The sequence below is a fragment of the Paracoccidioides lutzii genome (genome assembly GCF_000150705.2).
Source record: "Paracoccidioides lutzii Pb01 unplaced genomic scaffold supercont2.56, whole genome shotgun sequence".
In the NCBI taxonomy this organism is placed as follows: domain Eukaryota; kingdom Fungi; phylum Ascomycota; class Eurotiomycetes; order Onygenales; family Ajellomycetaceae; genus Paracoccidioides; species Paracoccidioides lutzii.
In genome coordinates, this window is record NW_015441002.1 from 42866 (window position 1) to 57022 (window position 14157).

At 49.1% G+C, this 14157-nt stretch overlaps 3 protein-coding genes across 3 annotated transcripts; 1 reads left to right on the forward strand and 2 right to left on the reverse strand.

The window, feature by feature from the left end:
* Nucleotides 1–2230: 2230 nt before the first annotated feature.
* Nucleotides 2231–5524, reverse strand: PAAG_08964 (hypothetical protein; the record flags this gene model as incomplete). Its single annotated transcript, XM_002789089.1, has 2 exons — nt 2231–2928; nt 3034–5524. 2 exons carry the CDS (start codon nt 5522–5524, stop codon nt 2231–2233), a joined length of 3189 nt encoding a protein of 1062 aa, XP_002789135.1.
* A 1310-nt stretch (nt 5525–6834) lies between these two features.
* Nucleotides 6835–8383, forward strand: PAAG_08965 (hypothetical protein; the record flags this gene model as incomplete). The annotated part of the gene is made up of 2 exons (XM_015846685.1): nt 6835–7266; nt 7367–8383. 2 exons carry the CDS (start codon nt 6835–6837, stop codon nt 8381–8383), a joined length of 1449 nt encoding a protein of 482 aa, XP_015701606.1.
* Nucleotides 8384–10269: 1886 nt separating this feature from the next.
* Nucleotides 10270–13110, reverse strand: PAAG_08966 (NADH-ubiquinone oxidoreductase 78 kDa subunit; the record flags this gene model as incomplete). Its single annotated transcript, XM_015846686.1, has 4 exons — nt 10270–10387; nt 10471–12382; nt 12543–12557; nt 12909–13110. The coding sequence occupies 4 exons, from the start codon at nt 13108–13110 to the stop codon at nt 10270–10272; spliced, it is 2247 nt and encodes a 748-aa protein (XP_015701607.1).
* Nucleotides 13111–14157: the final 1047 nt, after the last annotated feature.

Sequence of the window (14157 nt, forward strand, 5' to 3'; positions counted from 1 at the left end):
AAAACTCATCATAGGGATGAGTTAAATGCTAATTCATCAAAGAACATAAGCTTAAGAAATGAATCACTAAAACAAGCAAAGGATAGAATAAACAACACAGAATAAAAAAGAAAATCCCTTCCCAAATACCCGAGAACTTTGTGCATCACATAGAGCATGCATACCTTGGCTTGCAGTAGCCGGTCCGATAGAGAATGTGGACCTCTTTCCCCTCCCACCCTCAGAGAAATGAAAGCACCGCCCTGTCCTCTAAAAATTGCAGGCCCTAAATGCGTCAGCACAGCCTCCATTACGATCGAGTCTGGAACCGCTCCCTCTTCATTATCTCGGCTTCCGTCTGAAAATATTCTCTCAACTCCACTCTGGATTGTGGTCATGTCAGCGGCCTAATGGACGGAATTAATCTCGGCCCTTTGCCGATTCGTTTCTGCCGGAGATGGATATGAGATTGTTTTGAGAGGAACAGGGAGCAAAGGGGAGGGAAAGCTTGAGAATTCAAGTTGGAAATGGGGACGAGTTTTAGTTATTTGCCAGGACACGCACCCGATTTCGTTTTCCGGGGAGCCTGTGCCGAGACGTCCGCCTACCCCTAGACGTGTCTGTTCGCACGAGATTAATAGAAGATGAACATATTGTACCTCACATATGTGTAGCGTGCATCCTTCCTATCCATCCGACCATCAGTAATAGTAGAGAATCTCAGAGTCGAACGTGGAAGAAGGGGACAAGTGATGAAAAGCAAGAGGCCAACATCCCGGCCAGCTGCCCCCGCGGACCATAAAATACCCAATTATATGTATATATGCCATGCCGTCGATGCCTCGTATACATATATCCGACCACACCACTTTCCCCCTTCTCAACTAACAGCCAGCCAGCTGTCGGCCATATACCATCTTGCTTCCGTGCCACCAATATGAAAAAAAGGAACAGACGGACGTCGGATACTGTCCCATACTTTCGTCGAGTCGGCGTTTGCTTTTGAGGGGAGGTCCTCGGTAGATGTCAGTGTAATAGCCACACCTCCCCCCAACCTTCACCAGTTGCATTTGAATGGCCTGTGCTAACTCAAAGAGGGGTGGGTTTTGGTAAATCTAAATGCCTAGCTAGGTATTTAGAGATCAATGTGTGATTTTGTTTCCTGGGTCATGAAGTAGTTGTCACATCGGGAAATTCAAGACAGCCCCAGCATGCGTCCAGCGAGCGCGTTGAGATACACACAGCACCAACCACAGTCCATACGCCATGCACCGTAATGGAGATGGATAACTCGCTGATGTACGTCATTGACTAGTAAACGTAGAAGGGGGAGGGGGAATGGGAAGTAGCGGAGATGTATAGAACATACATCTGAAGGCTCTGTTGGAATAAACCCAGGCCAGAAGTGGAAAGAGGATATTTTAATAAGCGAATTGGATACGTAGTTAAAAGGGCTACTATATACAACACAGAATACACGCATTGAAGTAATGAAGTAAAGGGGGTGGGAAGCAATAATAATGACAGATAGAGAACAGCGATAACAATAGCAATGATAAATTCAAAAGTAAAGGCAAAAGCAGGACAGGAAAAAGATATCAACAAACCAACAAGGAAAACAATATATGATGACAATGTAAAATTCATTAGGGGATTATATGCGCATGGTGGATGCATGGGTGTATAACATAAAATAGATAATATACAATTATCAAAAACAGGGTACAACTTTTCTTGTTTCGGTGCTTGGAGTTTTTGAGTTGGGTGGATGGGGCGTAGATCATCAAGTCATGAAGGGTGCACGCTATGATGTGATATGTAAATCAATCATCATATTATACCCTGGAAAAAATCGTGGCGGCATGTTCGTCGTAAAAATGTCCATCGTAACCAAAGGCGGAAGGAAAACGAGGGAGTCAAGGGAATAAGATAAACAGAGACACACAGAGAGGATCCCACAGTTGAAAATGAACCCGTGCTACTATAGAGATATAGCTGGCTAGAGCCATTCTTCTCTCGGAGGGTTTTCAGGGGGGTGGGCTATTAACAGAAGGGAAAAAAAGGGAGAAGAAGAAAAGGGGAAAGGGGGGGGGAAAGGAGGTAAACGCCGTTCGTTCAACATCTATCAACAATACCCGCAGACTAATATCCGCAAACGAGGACAAAAAATGGAATAACAAATTGTTATATAAAGGGGGATTATTCCAAGAAAGAAAGAAGAAAAAAAAAAAAAAAATCAACATACGCACAATCACCCACTCCCAACCTGATGTTGTTGCTGCTGCTGCCCACCACCACCACCAACCGCCGTCTCAGCCCTCACCAAATCGCGAATCGCCCATCTCCACCCCTCCCCCACCCCCTCCCTCTCAGCACAAACCCACTTCCCAACCTTCCGCCTCCACTTCTCCTCCTCCGCCCTCTGCCTCCTAATAAACTCAGGCCCCACATCAAACTCCTCCGTAATCGGCCACTCATCCGAAGACTCCCCGCCACTCCCGCCGCTCTTATCCTCTACCCCTGCACTCCCAATTCCAATAGCATCCAGCAGCGCCTCCTGCGCACCCGCGGCAGTATTACTCGGTTTGGATTTAGTTTTAAGTTTATCCTCCAAATCATCCAGGCCGTGAAGCAATTCTTCCTCGTCAGGCGCAAGGGTGAGGTTGCCCTTGCAGGATTGGGTGGCAGAGGCGTTGATTTTTAGCCAGCACATGCGGTGGGGGTCAAAGGCCATGCCGCCGACGACTTGGACGCCAGTGGAGTTTATGTTTGTGATCAGGGCGGGGGATGGTTTGGGGGATTTGGGTTTTGAAAAATTGTAGTTTTGTTTGTGAGTGTGGGTGTGACTGCGGGTGGGGGAGGGGAAGGGGACGGGTTCAAAGTCTAGAGTTGCATTTTCGTTGCCTTCCCATTTGTAGGTTGTCGGATTGTAGCGCATGCCCTTGACAACTAGAACATCATGGTGTGTAAGCTTTATGCGAAATTATGCAGACAGCAGCGAAGGTTATATGACGCTATAAAATTAGAGATGTAGACTGCGGATAAGCAACTTACATTTCGCCTCCTGCACCCCCGTACCCAACGGTTTTATAAGATGCGGCTTGACATCCCCAGACCCCCTCACCCGCCTATTCCTAACCACACCAAACGACGGCGGCTGTCGCACAGCAGTCGTGGCCGTGGTCGCCATTCCCGATCCCGCCACCGCCGCTGGAGACTTTAAATTCGTGCTAAACAGACCTAACGTCGTAACGTCCCGACTCTGCGCCGCAGCAAACCCCGACGACGCAATCCTCTGCTCCCGCGCATTCCTCGACGCATTCGTATCACGCGCAAATCTAGGCGTAAACTCCTGCTTCGAGGGACTCGTATGAGGCCTGGGAACAGGATTGTTATTCTGCACCATAGGCATAAGAGGGGGCACGATGTTTGGCTGGCTGAGTCTAGAGCGCACGGAGCGCGGCGCGCCGTAGCGGATGGGGTGTTTGACGAATTTGCTCTCGTGGGAGGCGGAGGTGGGGAGGTCGTCGAAGATGTCTAGCTCGGAGCCGTCACCGAAGTTGCGGCGGCGGTTGGGTTTTGTGATTGCTTGCTTTACGGTTGCGGGGAGAGTGTCGGCGGGGGCGAGGTTGAAGTGGAATGTGTTGCGGCCGGGGGCCTCGGGGCGGTCTTGGTTTGAATTTGAGAGGCGGGATGTTGAGCGGGGGTGTGAGAAGGGGTCGCTCGAGCTGTCGGAGTCAGTACGTCGGTAGTGACGTGGGGTTTTAACGTTTACATGGTGAGACTGATTTTGTGAAGCTCCGGGTGGGAGGAAGGGGATGGGGGGTCGACGACCGGTGGGAAGTCGAGGTTCAGCGGTTGGTGTTTTAGGGCGAGATGAGGGCAGGGGTCTGACAATGGCCCCATCTTGGCGGGATGGGGTCCGTGGAATCGGAGGTGCTATTCCGGCTTGATGGACGTTGCGTAACGCTGGCGCGGATCGTTTCGCCTTCAGCAGCTGGGAAGTGGTAGTCGTCGGTACACCTCGTATCGTATTATCAACTGAGTTCCTATTTCCAGGAGATCTACGACTTGGAGTCTTTGGAGTCATTGAAGGTGGGGACATGGCTGGTGGGCTGGAGATATTCGACAGAGACGAATGAGCGCTGTGACCACTCAAACGTGAGTGAGGCCTTCGATATTTGGGAAGAGGCGCGCCGCTCTCTGAGACGGGCTCAAGCTGTGTAGAATGAGGACGCTCATGGCAAGATAATCTAGGAATACGAGTAGTCGGGGGTGCTGGGGGCTTATTTGTGAAAGTTATGCTGGTTGCGGTGCGTCTTGCGGGGCTTATTGGCCTGGTAGTTTTGCATATAATATTGCGGTTTAAGGTCAGTTTGCCCGAGTCAAAAACCTCACCGTCGCCAATTTCGATTCCTGAAAAGAAGTCATCGTTTGGCGGAGGCACCAGATTTGGACCCTGCTGCTTTGGCACAGAAGTTGGGGGTGAATGTGACAACTGAGATTGCTGTCTTTTCTTGATAGCCTGGTCAAGGTCCAGCGGCCCATCCGGTAAAAGTAGGCCATCAAGGCCGTCATCACTTCCAGCTGTCAGGCAACTAGAAGGGCTTGGGCTCATTGCTGAGACGGTGGAACTACGATTGGACAATCCTTCCCTTTTCGTCCCACCAAAACGCACTCCAATACTTCCCTCCGCCCATTCAGCATCGAAGTCATCAAGCGAGGGTTCTGGGGATTTGACCCTATCCTTTCTTCCTGACAGTTTCAGAGTTTCGCAATTAGTGGGGAACTCCAGATCAGCCTCGAAATTGTCATCCTCTTCGCTTGGTTTCTTTGCAAATTTGGCGAGAACAGTCTGCTGCGACCGTGATTTCGCGATCTTGATAGTGGGAACATCATGGAAGGAACTGTCATCATTCGTATCACGAAATTGTTCCAAGTTGGTAACATTGGAGGATGATATTCGTTGCGGGTAAGGACTTGCGCTATCAGAAAGAAACGGATCCGGATCTGGGAATTTAGAGGGGCTAGATTCAGGAAATGAGCCAAGAAGTAGTAGCGAATCTGGAAATGCTTCTTTGTGATTCAGTTTCAGCTCAAGGTCCCCCTCCACGCCAGGAAATTCGAGGTCTTCTGACCAATCATCTCCAATAGCCCTTTTAATCTTCCTGCCCCCAAGTCGTTTGATTGTCCCGCCAAGCAAAGCCGAACGGGGAACATTGGCAGGAAGTGGAATACCAGCGCTCTTTGCTGACGCGATAGCATCCTTCATCGCACCCTCATCATTGTCATGTAACAGGAGCTGCCAATTCTCCTCTTCGCCTCCATTGGAGTCCAGATCCGACCTGCAGGAACGGCGAGAGGAGAAGGAGTCACGATGGCCGGATTGCCGGAGGGAGGATGACCCTGCCACAGAGGTGCCGGCTGAAACGGTACGAAACTGGATGTCATCGTTACATTGTAGATCTTCGTCGTCATCCCAGCATTCAATGGATTCTTCTGCTTCTCGAGTTTGGCGCAGCCTCAGTGGAGAAGATGTCTCCATTGCTGCTGTGCCGAGCTGAGTTGGTACTTTTTCCCAGCCTGGCTGGCTACCCTTCCTTCCGTAGCTTCCAAGTAGCCTTATGTATTCAGGACCTGTTCGGACTGTCTAATCTATATAACTTTTTTTTCCTTTATCTTATCTTAGAAGATAGTTTGGGTGACGCTTCTCGCTTTCGATGGTGAATTCTGATGACGTTGGACCTTGACAACAGACAGAGGCGAGGGAGAAAGAGAAAGTCATTCCGCATTTGGAATCTCATCTGTTTGTGAATGAGATTTTCGGTGGGTGGATGGTGTAAATCTGAGGGTTGGCTGGAGCTGAAGCAAGCTTGCAAGCAATGGTGGGTTTGATGAGCAAATAAAGTTTTATAATAAGATGGATCTTAAAAATGTTATATGCGTAAATTTTGCACTACTTGTACTTTTCGAATGTGTTGTAACATGCGATAGTCGAATATTCTCAACTTCTCGATCTGGCTCTACCCATAGAGATAGAGATAGATAGAGAGAGTGTGTGTGTGCGCGCGTGTGTGAGAGTGAGTGAGTGAGTGAGTGAGTGAGAGAGTAGAAGGGTAAATAAGTGCCCAGCAAGGCAAGCTTTACTCAGGTAGAGATAAATAGGTTATACAGGGGCCTGGAGCAGATTGTGCTTTTTGTAGGAACTCGTCCTGAGACTGGGACTGCAGCTGAACTGGGATAATTGGGCAATGGAAGAAGACAGCTGGATATAGATGAGATCGAAATAGTTGCGAGGCGGACGTTGAGGAGAGAGAGGATGTTCGCAGGGAGTGGTGTAGGAGAGGGTCCGCCAGCAGTACACCTGCAGTTCACCAGCAGTATACCAGAAGTATACTCGCCGTAAGCTCTCCGTGTATATAGCGAGGTAGTGTCGATGTCCCGTTTACCCTAACTCTCTCCTCTCCTCTTCCACTCTGCGGTTGTCGTCGTCGTCGTTTTGGCTTATCCCTGACTAAGGAGGTTGGGGCCAAGCCCGGAGTTCAACGCGCTTAGGCGCCAAGCCCGATGTGGTGCGCTAAGCGAAACCCTGGCGCGTGGCAGCAACGCGTCTCCCGGGGTAGCCGAGCCTGCTGTCACGTGTCTATGTTGCAATACAGTATCCATTGTTGTAATGACAATACCATTACATATATGGGGTAATTAATTACATCACTGCTGTTGCTGCTGCCTTCAACAATAAGCCGAAGCTAACGAACATATTTGAACATTGGGCATTTGGACATGGAATATTCAATGCTGGTTATTACATTTGTAGACCTCACACCTTTATGAAATATTGGTAATCCAACGAAAATGCCCAACCAAAACCTCCTGCGCATCAAGCGCAGCGACAGTCCCGGCGATTACATCTTGGTCCACGTAACTAGGCCGGGAATTGAGGACCTCGATCTAAAGCTCGTCGCCACAGAAGGGGAAGCCCCGTACAGAGCCTCAGGTCTGTATACAATATACCCATCCCCTAGGGAATTGCAATATTCCCCAGCTAATGCCATTACTGCAGTAAAATCCGTGCGAGTAAACAAACTTCGTGCCAAAAATTATCATGGCGATGACGATGAGTGGACGGGCATTCTTGCGTATGTGCTTGGGCAGAGACAGTCAACCTCAGTGCCCGAGGAGTATAAGGCCGGATTGAAGGTCGTGGCGGCTGTGAAGCAGGATGAGGATGATGAGAGCAGGAATGAGATTGTTATTACGCTGATGAAGAGGATTGATACAATTACGGTATATAAAAAAAAAACTATATATCCCCGTCACTTCTTCACCTTCTATTTGCTTTGAATTTCAGAATACTTCCTAACAACCCACCCTCCATCCCCTTCAGCAAAGACTAGGAACGATAACCCTCAAACGAGATGACGATCAAGCCATCCAGCTTTTCGACTGGACCGGCATCGCCATATCCAGAGCAGATGAACTCGAGAACCAGCTCCTCTCTCTAACGGCCAAATACACTGCCGCCGAGAGCACCATTAGTAAACTCAACGCACAGCTGCAGGAGCTAATCAAGGAGAAAGCGGAGCATGATGATCAGCTCATCGCCAAGTTCGCCCAGTTGCTCAATGAGAAGAAACTGAAGATTAGGAATCAGCAGCGGCTGTTGGCGATGGTGAAGGTTGATGGGGGTAAAGGTGCAGTTCATATTCTTCTGAAATTATTTTGCAAGTTTTGGATATGTTCGATAAATATCCACCCTGCTAATCTTCGATATGCACCCTCCACAGAATCCCGTGTTAGACAACGCCATCCCAAGCGAAAGGCGCCTGAACCGTCCATCTCATCTGAAAGCGTGGATGGCTTTGATACCATGGACGTAGATCAGGTTGAAAACCCAGCAACCAACAAATCCACCACCACCACCACCACCACCACCACCACAAACAACAGCAATAACAACAACAACAACAACAACAACAACAACAACAACAACAACAACAACAACAACAATAATAATAATAATAATAATAATAATACAAATGACACCTCCGCCGCTAACCCCGACGCCGAAGACGACCTCTCGTCCACCTCAGAGCGCCAAGATACCCCTGACCCCCTCGAAGACGAGGATGAGGAAACTGCCACGGAAGATGAAATGGATGCGTCACAATCACCTCCAGCACCAGCAGCGCCGGCAGCCACAGCTGCGAGAGATGACAGGAAGCGAGGCGCGTGTGCATCGTCGAAGCAGCCCGTGGCATCATCACCGACGACGAGGACGGCTAGAGAGCCGATGGCAAGCCCCCCCCCGCGTCGGGAGTTGCCGTTTACGAGGAGGATGGGGCGTGGGAAGGCGCCTATGCCTTCCCGGGATGAGGATGAAGATGAGGATGATGAACTGTGATGTGATGGGCTATGCAAGTGGTGTAGCCAGCACGGGCCGTTTAACACTTCCCGCTTCCCATGTCCATTAGGGAATTTTCCAGGATTTAGGACGTATGCACTGTACCGAGGTTTGAGAGGACCTGGACGAAGGAAAATGTAACGTGGATTCGTGGTTCTGGGGGTGTGTTAGTGAGACTATCTACATCTACATCTCTATCTATACCAGTATCTACATTGCATCCATTGATGGTGCGCCGGACATGAACAGTGCTTTGAGTCTTCGGGAGATGACATGAACTGCATGCATGAGCTGCCCATGCCTCCGCCTCCGACGTATGGCTGTTAATTTTCCTTTTCTTTTTGATATCTGTTATTGGATGAAAGGGGAGGGATGGTGGTGGTTAGGATGGATATTATACCAGAAATGGATAATAGCATTCCCCCCTCCCCTTTCCCAGGGGAGTTCACTTGTTCAGTGTCTTGATATGAGAAGATATGATTTTAAAATCGTGGTTTTGCTGGGAGGAAATGATGTTTACAGGATACGCTCAACTCTCTCTCCCCTTCTCTGGGAGACAACTACAATATATAATCCATTCCATTGCTCCTCCGCTCTCACTGCTTGTTTCGAAATCCATTTCACCCCTGTACTCCATTTGAAATACAACCTCCAATCCTTCAAGACTACACACGATCCCCACTTCCCTCCCCCGCAATCCTCGCAATGCCCAGATGCAGATAGATAACTAGCACACGCAGCATAAAGGAGAAAAGAGCTTACTCTCACTCCCAACCCACCAGCAAAACAAATGCACACATAAAACCTGATCTCATACTCCGCCACCCGTCCCCGGCCTCCCTCCTTTAACCAAGACCTACAACGTCCGGACGCTCAATTCAATTTCAAACTTCATTTCCTTCTCTTAACGAAAAGGCTTTTACATATAATTTTTCACCTTCCATACAATCTCCGCACAAGCAACCTTTTCTCCACCCCGTCCTCTGCAAATCCTACCATCCCCTCAGTCTCAATCTCAATCACAGTTGCCTCATAGCATACACCTAGATGCCCCCGAACATCCCTCAACTTGTTGGTATGGTATGAATTATGTTATCTGTGAAGTTGTATCCACCCGTGAGTGGAACAGGTAAGGGGTATAGGATATAATGTTCCTTGTTCTTTTCAGGGGCTGGGTTGAGCAACGAATAGTCAAGGCCTTCTGTTTGTGAAATAGCATCTCTGCCACATAATTATCCGTAGAGGTATATTTTAATATTACTGACATTGCTTGATGTCGGTTCTAACTTGCCAATCAGCCTCTTTATCTATCTTTTAGGAATTTACCTAGATACGTCCATTCCACCCAACCAACCCTATAATGATGGCACCAACCAACTACTAACCACACAAACAAACATTTGCCCCTTTTGCCAAGTTTTCTTCGAATGTCTAGTTACGCTAAGCTTCCCTTCCATCGCCATACTGTTTGGGAAATGTTGTTTTCGGGTTTCCTGCTCCGCTTGCCGCTTTCTCTGACCCACTCTTTCTTTAATCCATCATGGATTAATATGCTTCTCCACCTTTTCCTTTTGAATATACAAGTACATGTTATATCACATGGACTTCTTATACACATTAGAACAGCAAGGGAAACGGTTCAGGCACAAGGAACAGGAAAGAAGAGAGAGGAGAAAGACACAGACGAAAACCTCGCGTGACGGAAAAACGAGGAACTATATCACTGACATGAAAAGTCACAAATGTAGAACAGAACGGAAAAGAGAAGAAAAGAGTGAGAAAAGAGATAGAGAAATGCTAACCAGAAGGGTCATTTTTAATGTTGAGAAAAGGAAAGAAACGTAAATACAAGAATGAAAAGAAAAAATAATAATAAGCCGGCTATTTTAAGCGCTTGATGCACCGCTCATACGCTCCTGTTCCTCCACTGCACTTCCGATCATGAAATTAGTATCTGGATTTCCCGTCCTCTTGGCCGCGGAGCAGCGGGCCATCGTTGGGGAGCTATTATTTCAAAATTAGCACCGTAATACACACTTACAAATTAAAAGGGGAAAAGGAGACCACAGAAATCTCTCTCAACATACCTCCTCGAAATAACATCCGTAAAATAAAAATCCTCCACAACCCTTCTAAACCCATCCCCACTCTTCCCACTCCTCACCTCCCCACTCCTCCCCCCATCTCTATTCCCATTAACAAGCTGTACCCTCCCCAACGCCCCCACCACCCCCGACACCCCATCAACAACATCATACCTCCTAAGAACCGGACTAACCATCTCCATCCGATCCCTCAACATCTCCACATCATCATACGCCAACGGTACCCCCAAGTATTCACTCGCAGCCCGAATAATCTTCCAATCCTCCCTCGCCGCCCCTGGCGCACTAACCGCCGCCCGCGTTATTTGCACCCGTCCTTCGGTATTAACATACGTCCCCGACTTCTCTGTATACGCTGTCCCCGGCAACACCACGTCCGCAAGCGTAGCACCCCGATCCCCATGGTGACCCTGGTAGATCACGAAGGCAGACTTGGGGATGTCGGACTCGGATATCTCATCCGCGCCCAGCAGCCAGATTATCTTCGGTGTCACGTTTGCGATAGCGGGAGAGGGCGTGGTGAAGCCGACTTCATATGCGCCGGCGCGCGACGCGGCACGCTGCAGCACGTTATATCCCGTCCATTCCGGAGTGAGGAAGGTAGCTGCATTCTTATCGACGAAGGAGCCAACCGTTTCGAAGATGGCGCGCGCATCGGGGTGCTCGGCCGCGGCGGAGCCAAGGATGATCATCGGCCGCTTGGCGGAGGCCAGGGTCTTGCCGAAGGCACCCGCGAGCGCGGCCTTGAGGTCCCTGAGAGAGTTGCCGAGGTGTTTGTAGGCGAAGGTGCTGTCGAATTCCTCGCCGATGAGGGCGACCTGCAGGTCTGTGCGGAGGAACTGTTTGCGGATGCGGGCGTTGAGGACAGCGGCTTCGTGGCGCGGATTCGTCGCGATGAGGAGGATGGCGTCTGCTTCTTCGATGCCGTAGATTTTGGAATTGAAGAGGTAGTTTGAGCGGACGTCTATGCCGTGGGCGAGCGGGAGGTTGCCGTTGGGCTGGTCGAGGGCCAGGTTGTCGGAGTTGAGCCTGTTCGCGAGATCTTTCATGGCGACGAGGGATTCGGTTTCGATGAGGTGGCCAGCTACGGCTTTGAATTCGTTGGCTTGCAGGGAGAGGGTGCGGAAGACGTTGCCGATTTCAGTCAGGGCTTGTTCCCAGGTTACGGGGTGGAATTTGTTGTCGCGGCGGATTAGTGGGGTGGTAAGGCGTTGGGTGCGCAGGCCGTCGCAGGCGAAGCGGGTTTTGTCGTTGATCCATTCCTCGTTGACGTCGTCGTTTAACCTGGGGAGGATGCGCATGACTTCCATTCCGCGGGCGTCGATTCGGATATTCGATCCAAGGGCGTCCAGCACATCGATGGATTCCGTATGTTGCAACTCCCATGGTCGTGCGCGGAAGGCATATGGTTTCGACGTCAATGCACCAACAGGACACAAATCGATAACGTTGCCAGATAATTCCGAATCCAAATTCTTTTCCAAATACGTGCCGATCTGCATCTCGTTTCCTCGGCCCGTCGTTCCCAGCTCAGGGGCACCAGCAATGTCATTGGCAAATCGAACGCAGCGTGTGCAGTGGATGCATCTGTTCATCGAGGTCTTGATCAAGGGTCCAATATTCTTGTCCTCCACGGCGCGTTTGCCGCCTATCTCGTGGAACCGACCACGGTCAGCACCATATCTCATCGACTGATCTTGCAGATCGCATTCTCCGCCCTGGTCGCAGATTGGGCAGTCCAGGGGGTGGTTTGCGAGAAGGAATTCCATGACGCCTTCTCTTGCTTTGTGTGTGATGGGGGAGTTTGTCTTGACGACCATTCCCGGCTGGACTGGCCATGCACATGATGCTACCGGTTTGGGAGCTCGTTCGACCTCGACTAAACACATTCGGCCTGGTGAAGGTTAGCATTGCATTTATTGAACACAACGGCTGTGGAGAGTGAGGGGAGGACCCACAGTTTCCTGCAATCAATAGTTTCCTGGAAATTTACTTAACAATCCAATTTTCATCCTGTGGTAAAAGAAAAATTGCGTTCAAAAACTAAAACTTACTCGTGATAGCAATATCTGCGGAGATCCAGCCAGTCAGTTAACGAAGAAAAACACATCCAAAGATTCTTTTGAACCTACCTTGGAATTGTAACGCCAGCCTTCTCACAAGCTTGAATTAAAGCGGAACCAGCTGCATGTCCCAACCGCCATCAGCAAACCAAGCAATTCCACATACCCATCACCAAAAGTAATATATTATCCACTGAATTCATCCGGAACATATCCAAGCGCACTAACCTTCAATCGAAACCTTCTTCCCATCTACAAATCAAAAACACAAGTCAGCCAGTCAATCCATAAAATCTATAACCAATTCAATTCTTAAATATCACAACCCATCCTCCCCCGTTCCCTGTTCCCCGTCACTCTCCACCTCCACCTCCACCTCCACCCCTCCTCCTTCAACCAAGCCCAACAAAAACATACCAATAGTAAGCTCAACCTCCGCCCTCCTCTCTCCCGTACTCGAAAACCCCCTCTTCCCAGAAACACATCTAAACCCAACCCTCCCGAACTGAACCCTTCTCCTCGCCCGTGCCGCCGCACGGAGGTACAGCGACCGGATCATTGCCAGCGGGACCAAAACCACGCACCAGCTCTCGAGGACCAATTGCAGAACAAAAGGGGGTGGAAAGAGCGAATTGAGCAGCGAATTGGATAGGGGATATTATAGGATTGGGCCCCGTGGAAGAGGGACGGATCAATGGGGGTTTTGGTTTGGAGTGTTGTAGTAGGCATGAGATGAGCTCGGTATGTTCCTCTTTTGTCTGTGGTTGTTTGGGGCTACTAGCACGCTTAGTAACGCATAATGACCGCCGCTGATTGGCTAGGTCAGCTGATATTTGCTAGCTACATATCCCGGAAGAACTGTTATTCCACACTCCAAACCTCTATTCCGTTACTCTTCTTCCTCTTTCTTCTCTTCTATTTCTCTTTTCTTTCTCAATTAAACTCATTCACGGACATGATTTATTGTAGGAGGGAGGGATCTTGACTATACTCTATATATATATATATATATGAAGTATATTCAATGCCCGCACCCTTCTTCCTCTACACTATGCTCCCAGAGAGATTAAAATATTTTCTCTTTTTGCTTTTACAGGAAAAATGGAATGTTTTTCGGCGCCGTAGCTGGAGCGGCTTAGGGTCTCGCTTGGGCCCCCTGAGGGTTACTTTGTTCCTTACCGACGGTTGCTACATACATTGCATTGCTCTGCATATTTCTGGGATGGATGGTTTGCTGTTGGTTGGTGAAGGAGAGGCTATGTTGATTTACATCGTGATACGGGCTTGTGCGGAGAAGGCTTTGCTAGGAGTTGATAGATGTATCTGTCTGGCAAACTGTCAAATAGAATTGGAACATAGCACAGCTCATAGGATCCAAGTGGGACAAAGAAACAGTAGATTCCCAAGTCTTGAAGAATAAATATTGAAAAATTCTATGTGCTGTGCGTTGTGAAATTAAGCAGAGAGAAAAATTGGTGTAGAATGTTGCATTCAGAAATTTCTCATTATCTCTCCTCCCCCTTCTCAAGCCAAGGAAATGTGTACAGTCGTCGAAGAATTTCACTTCCAATCCGTCCCATCCCGTTTTCACACAGCACGGCGGGAC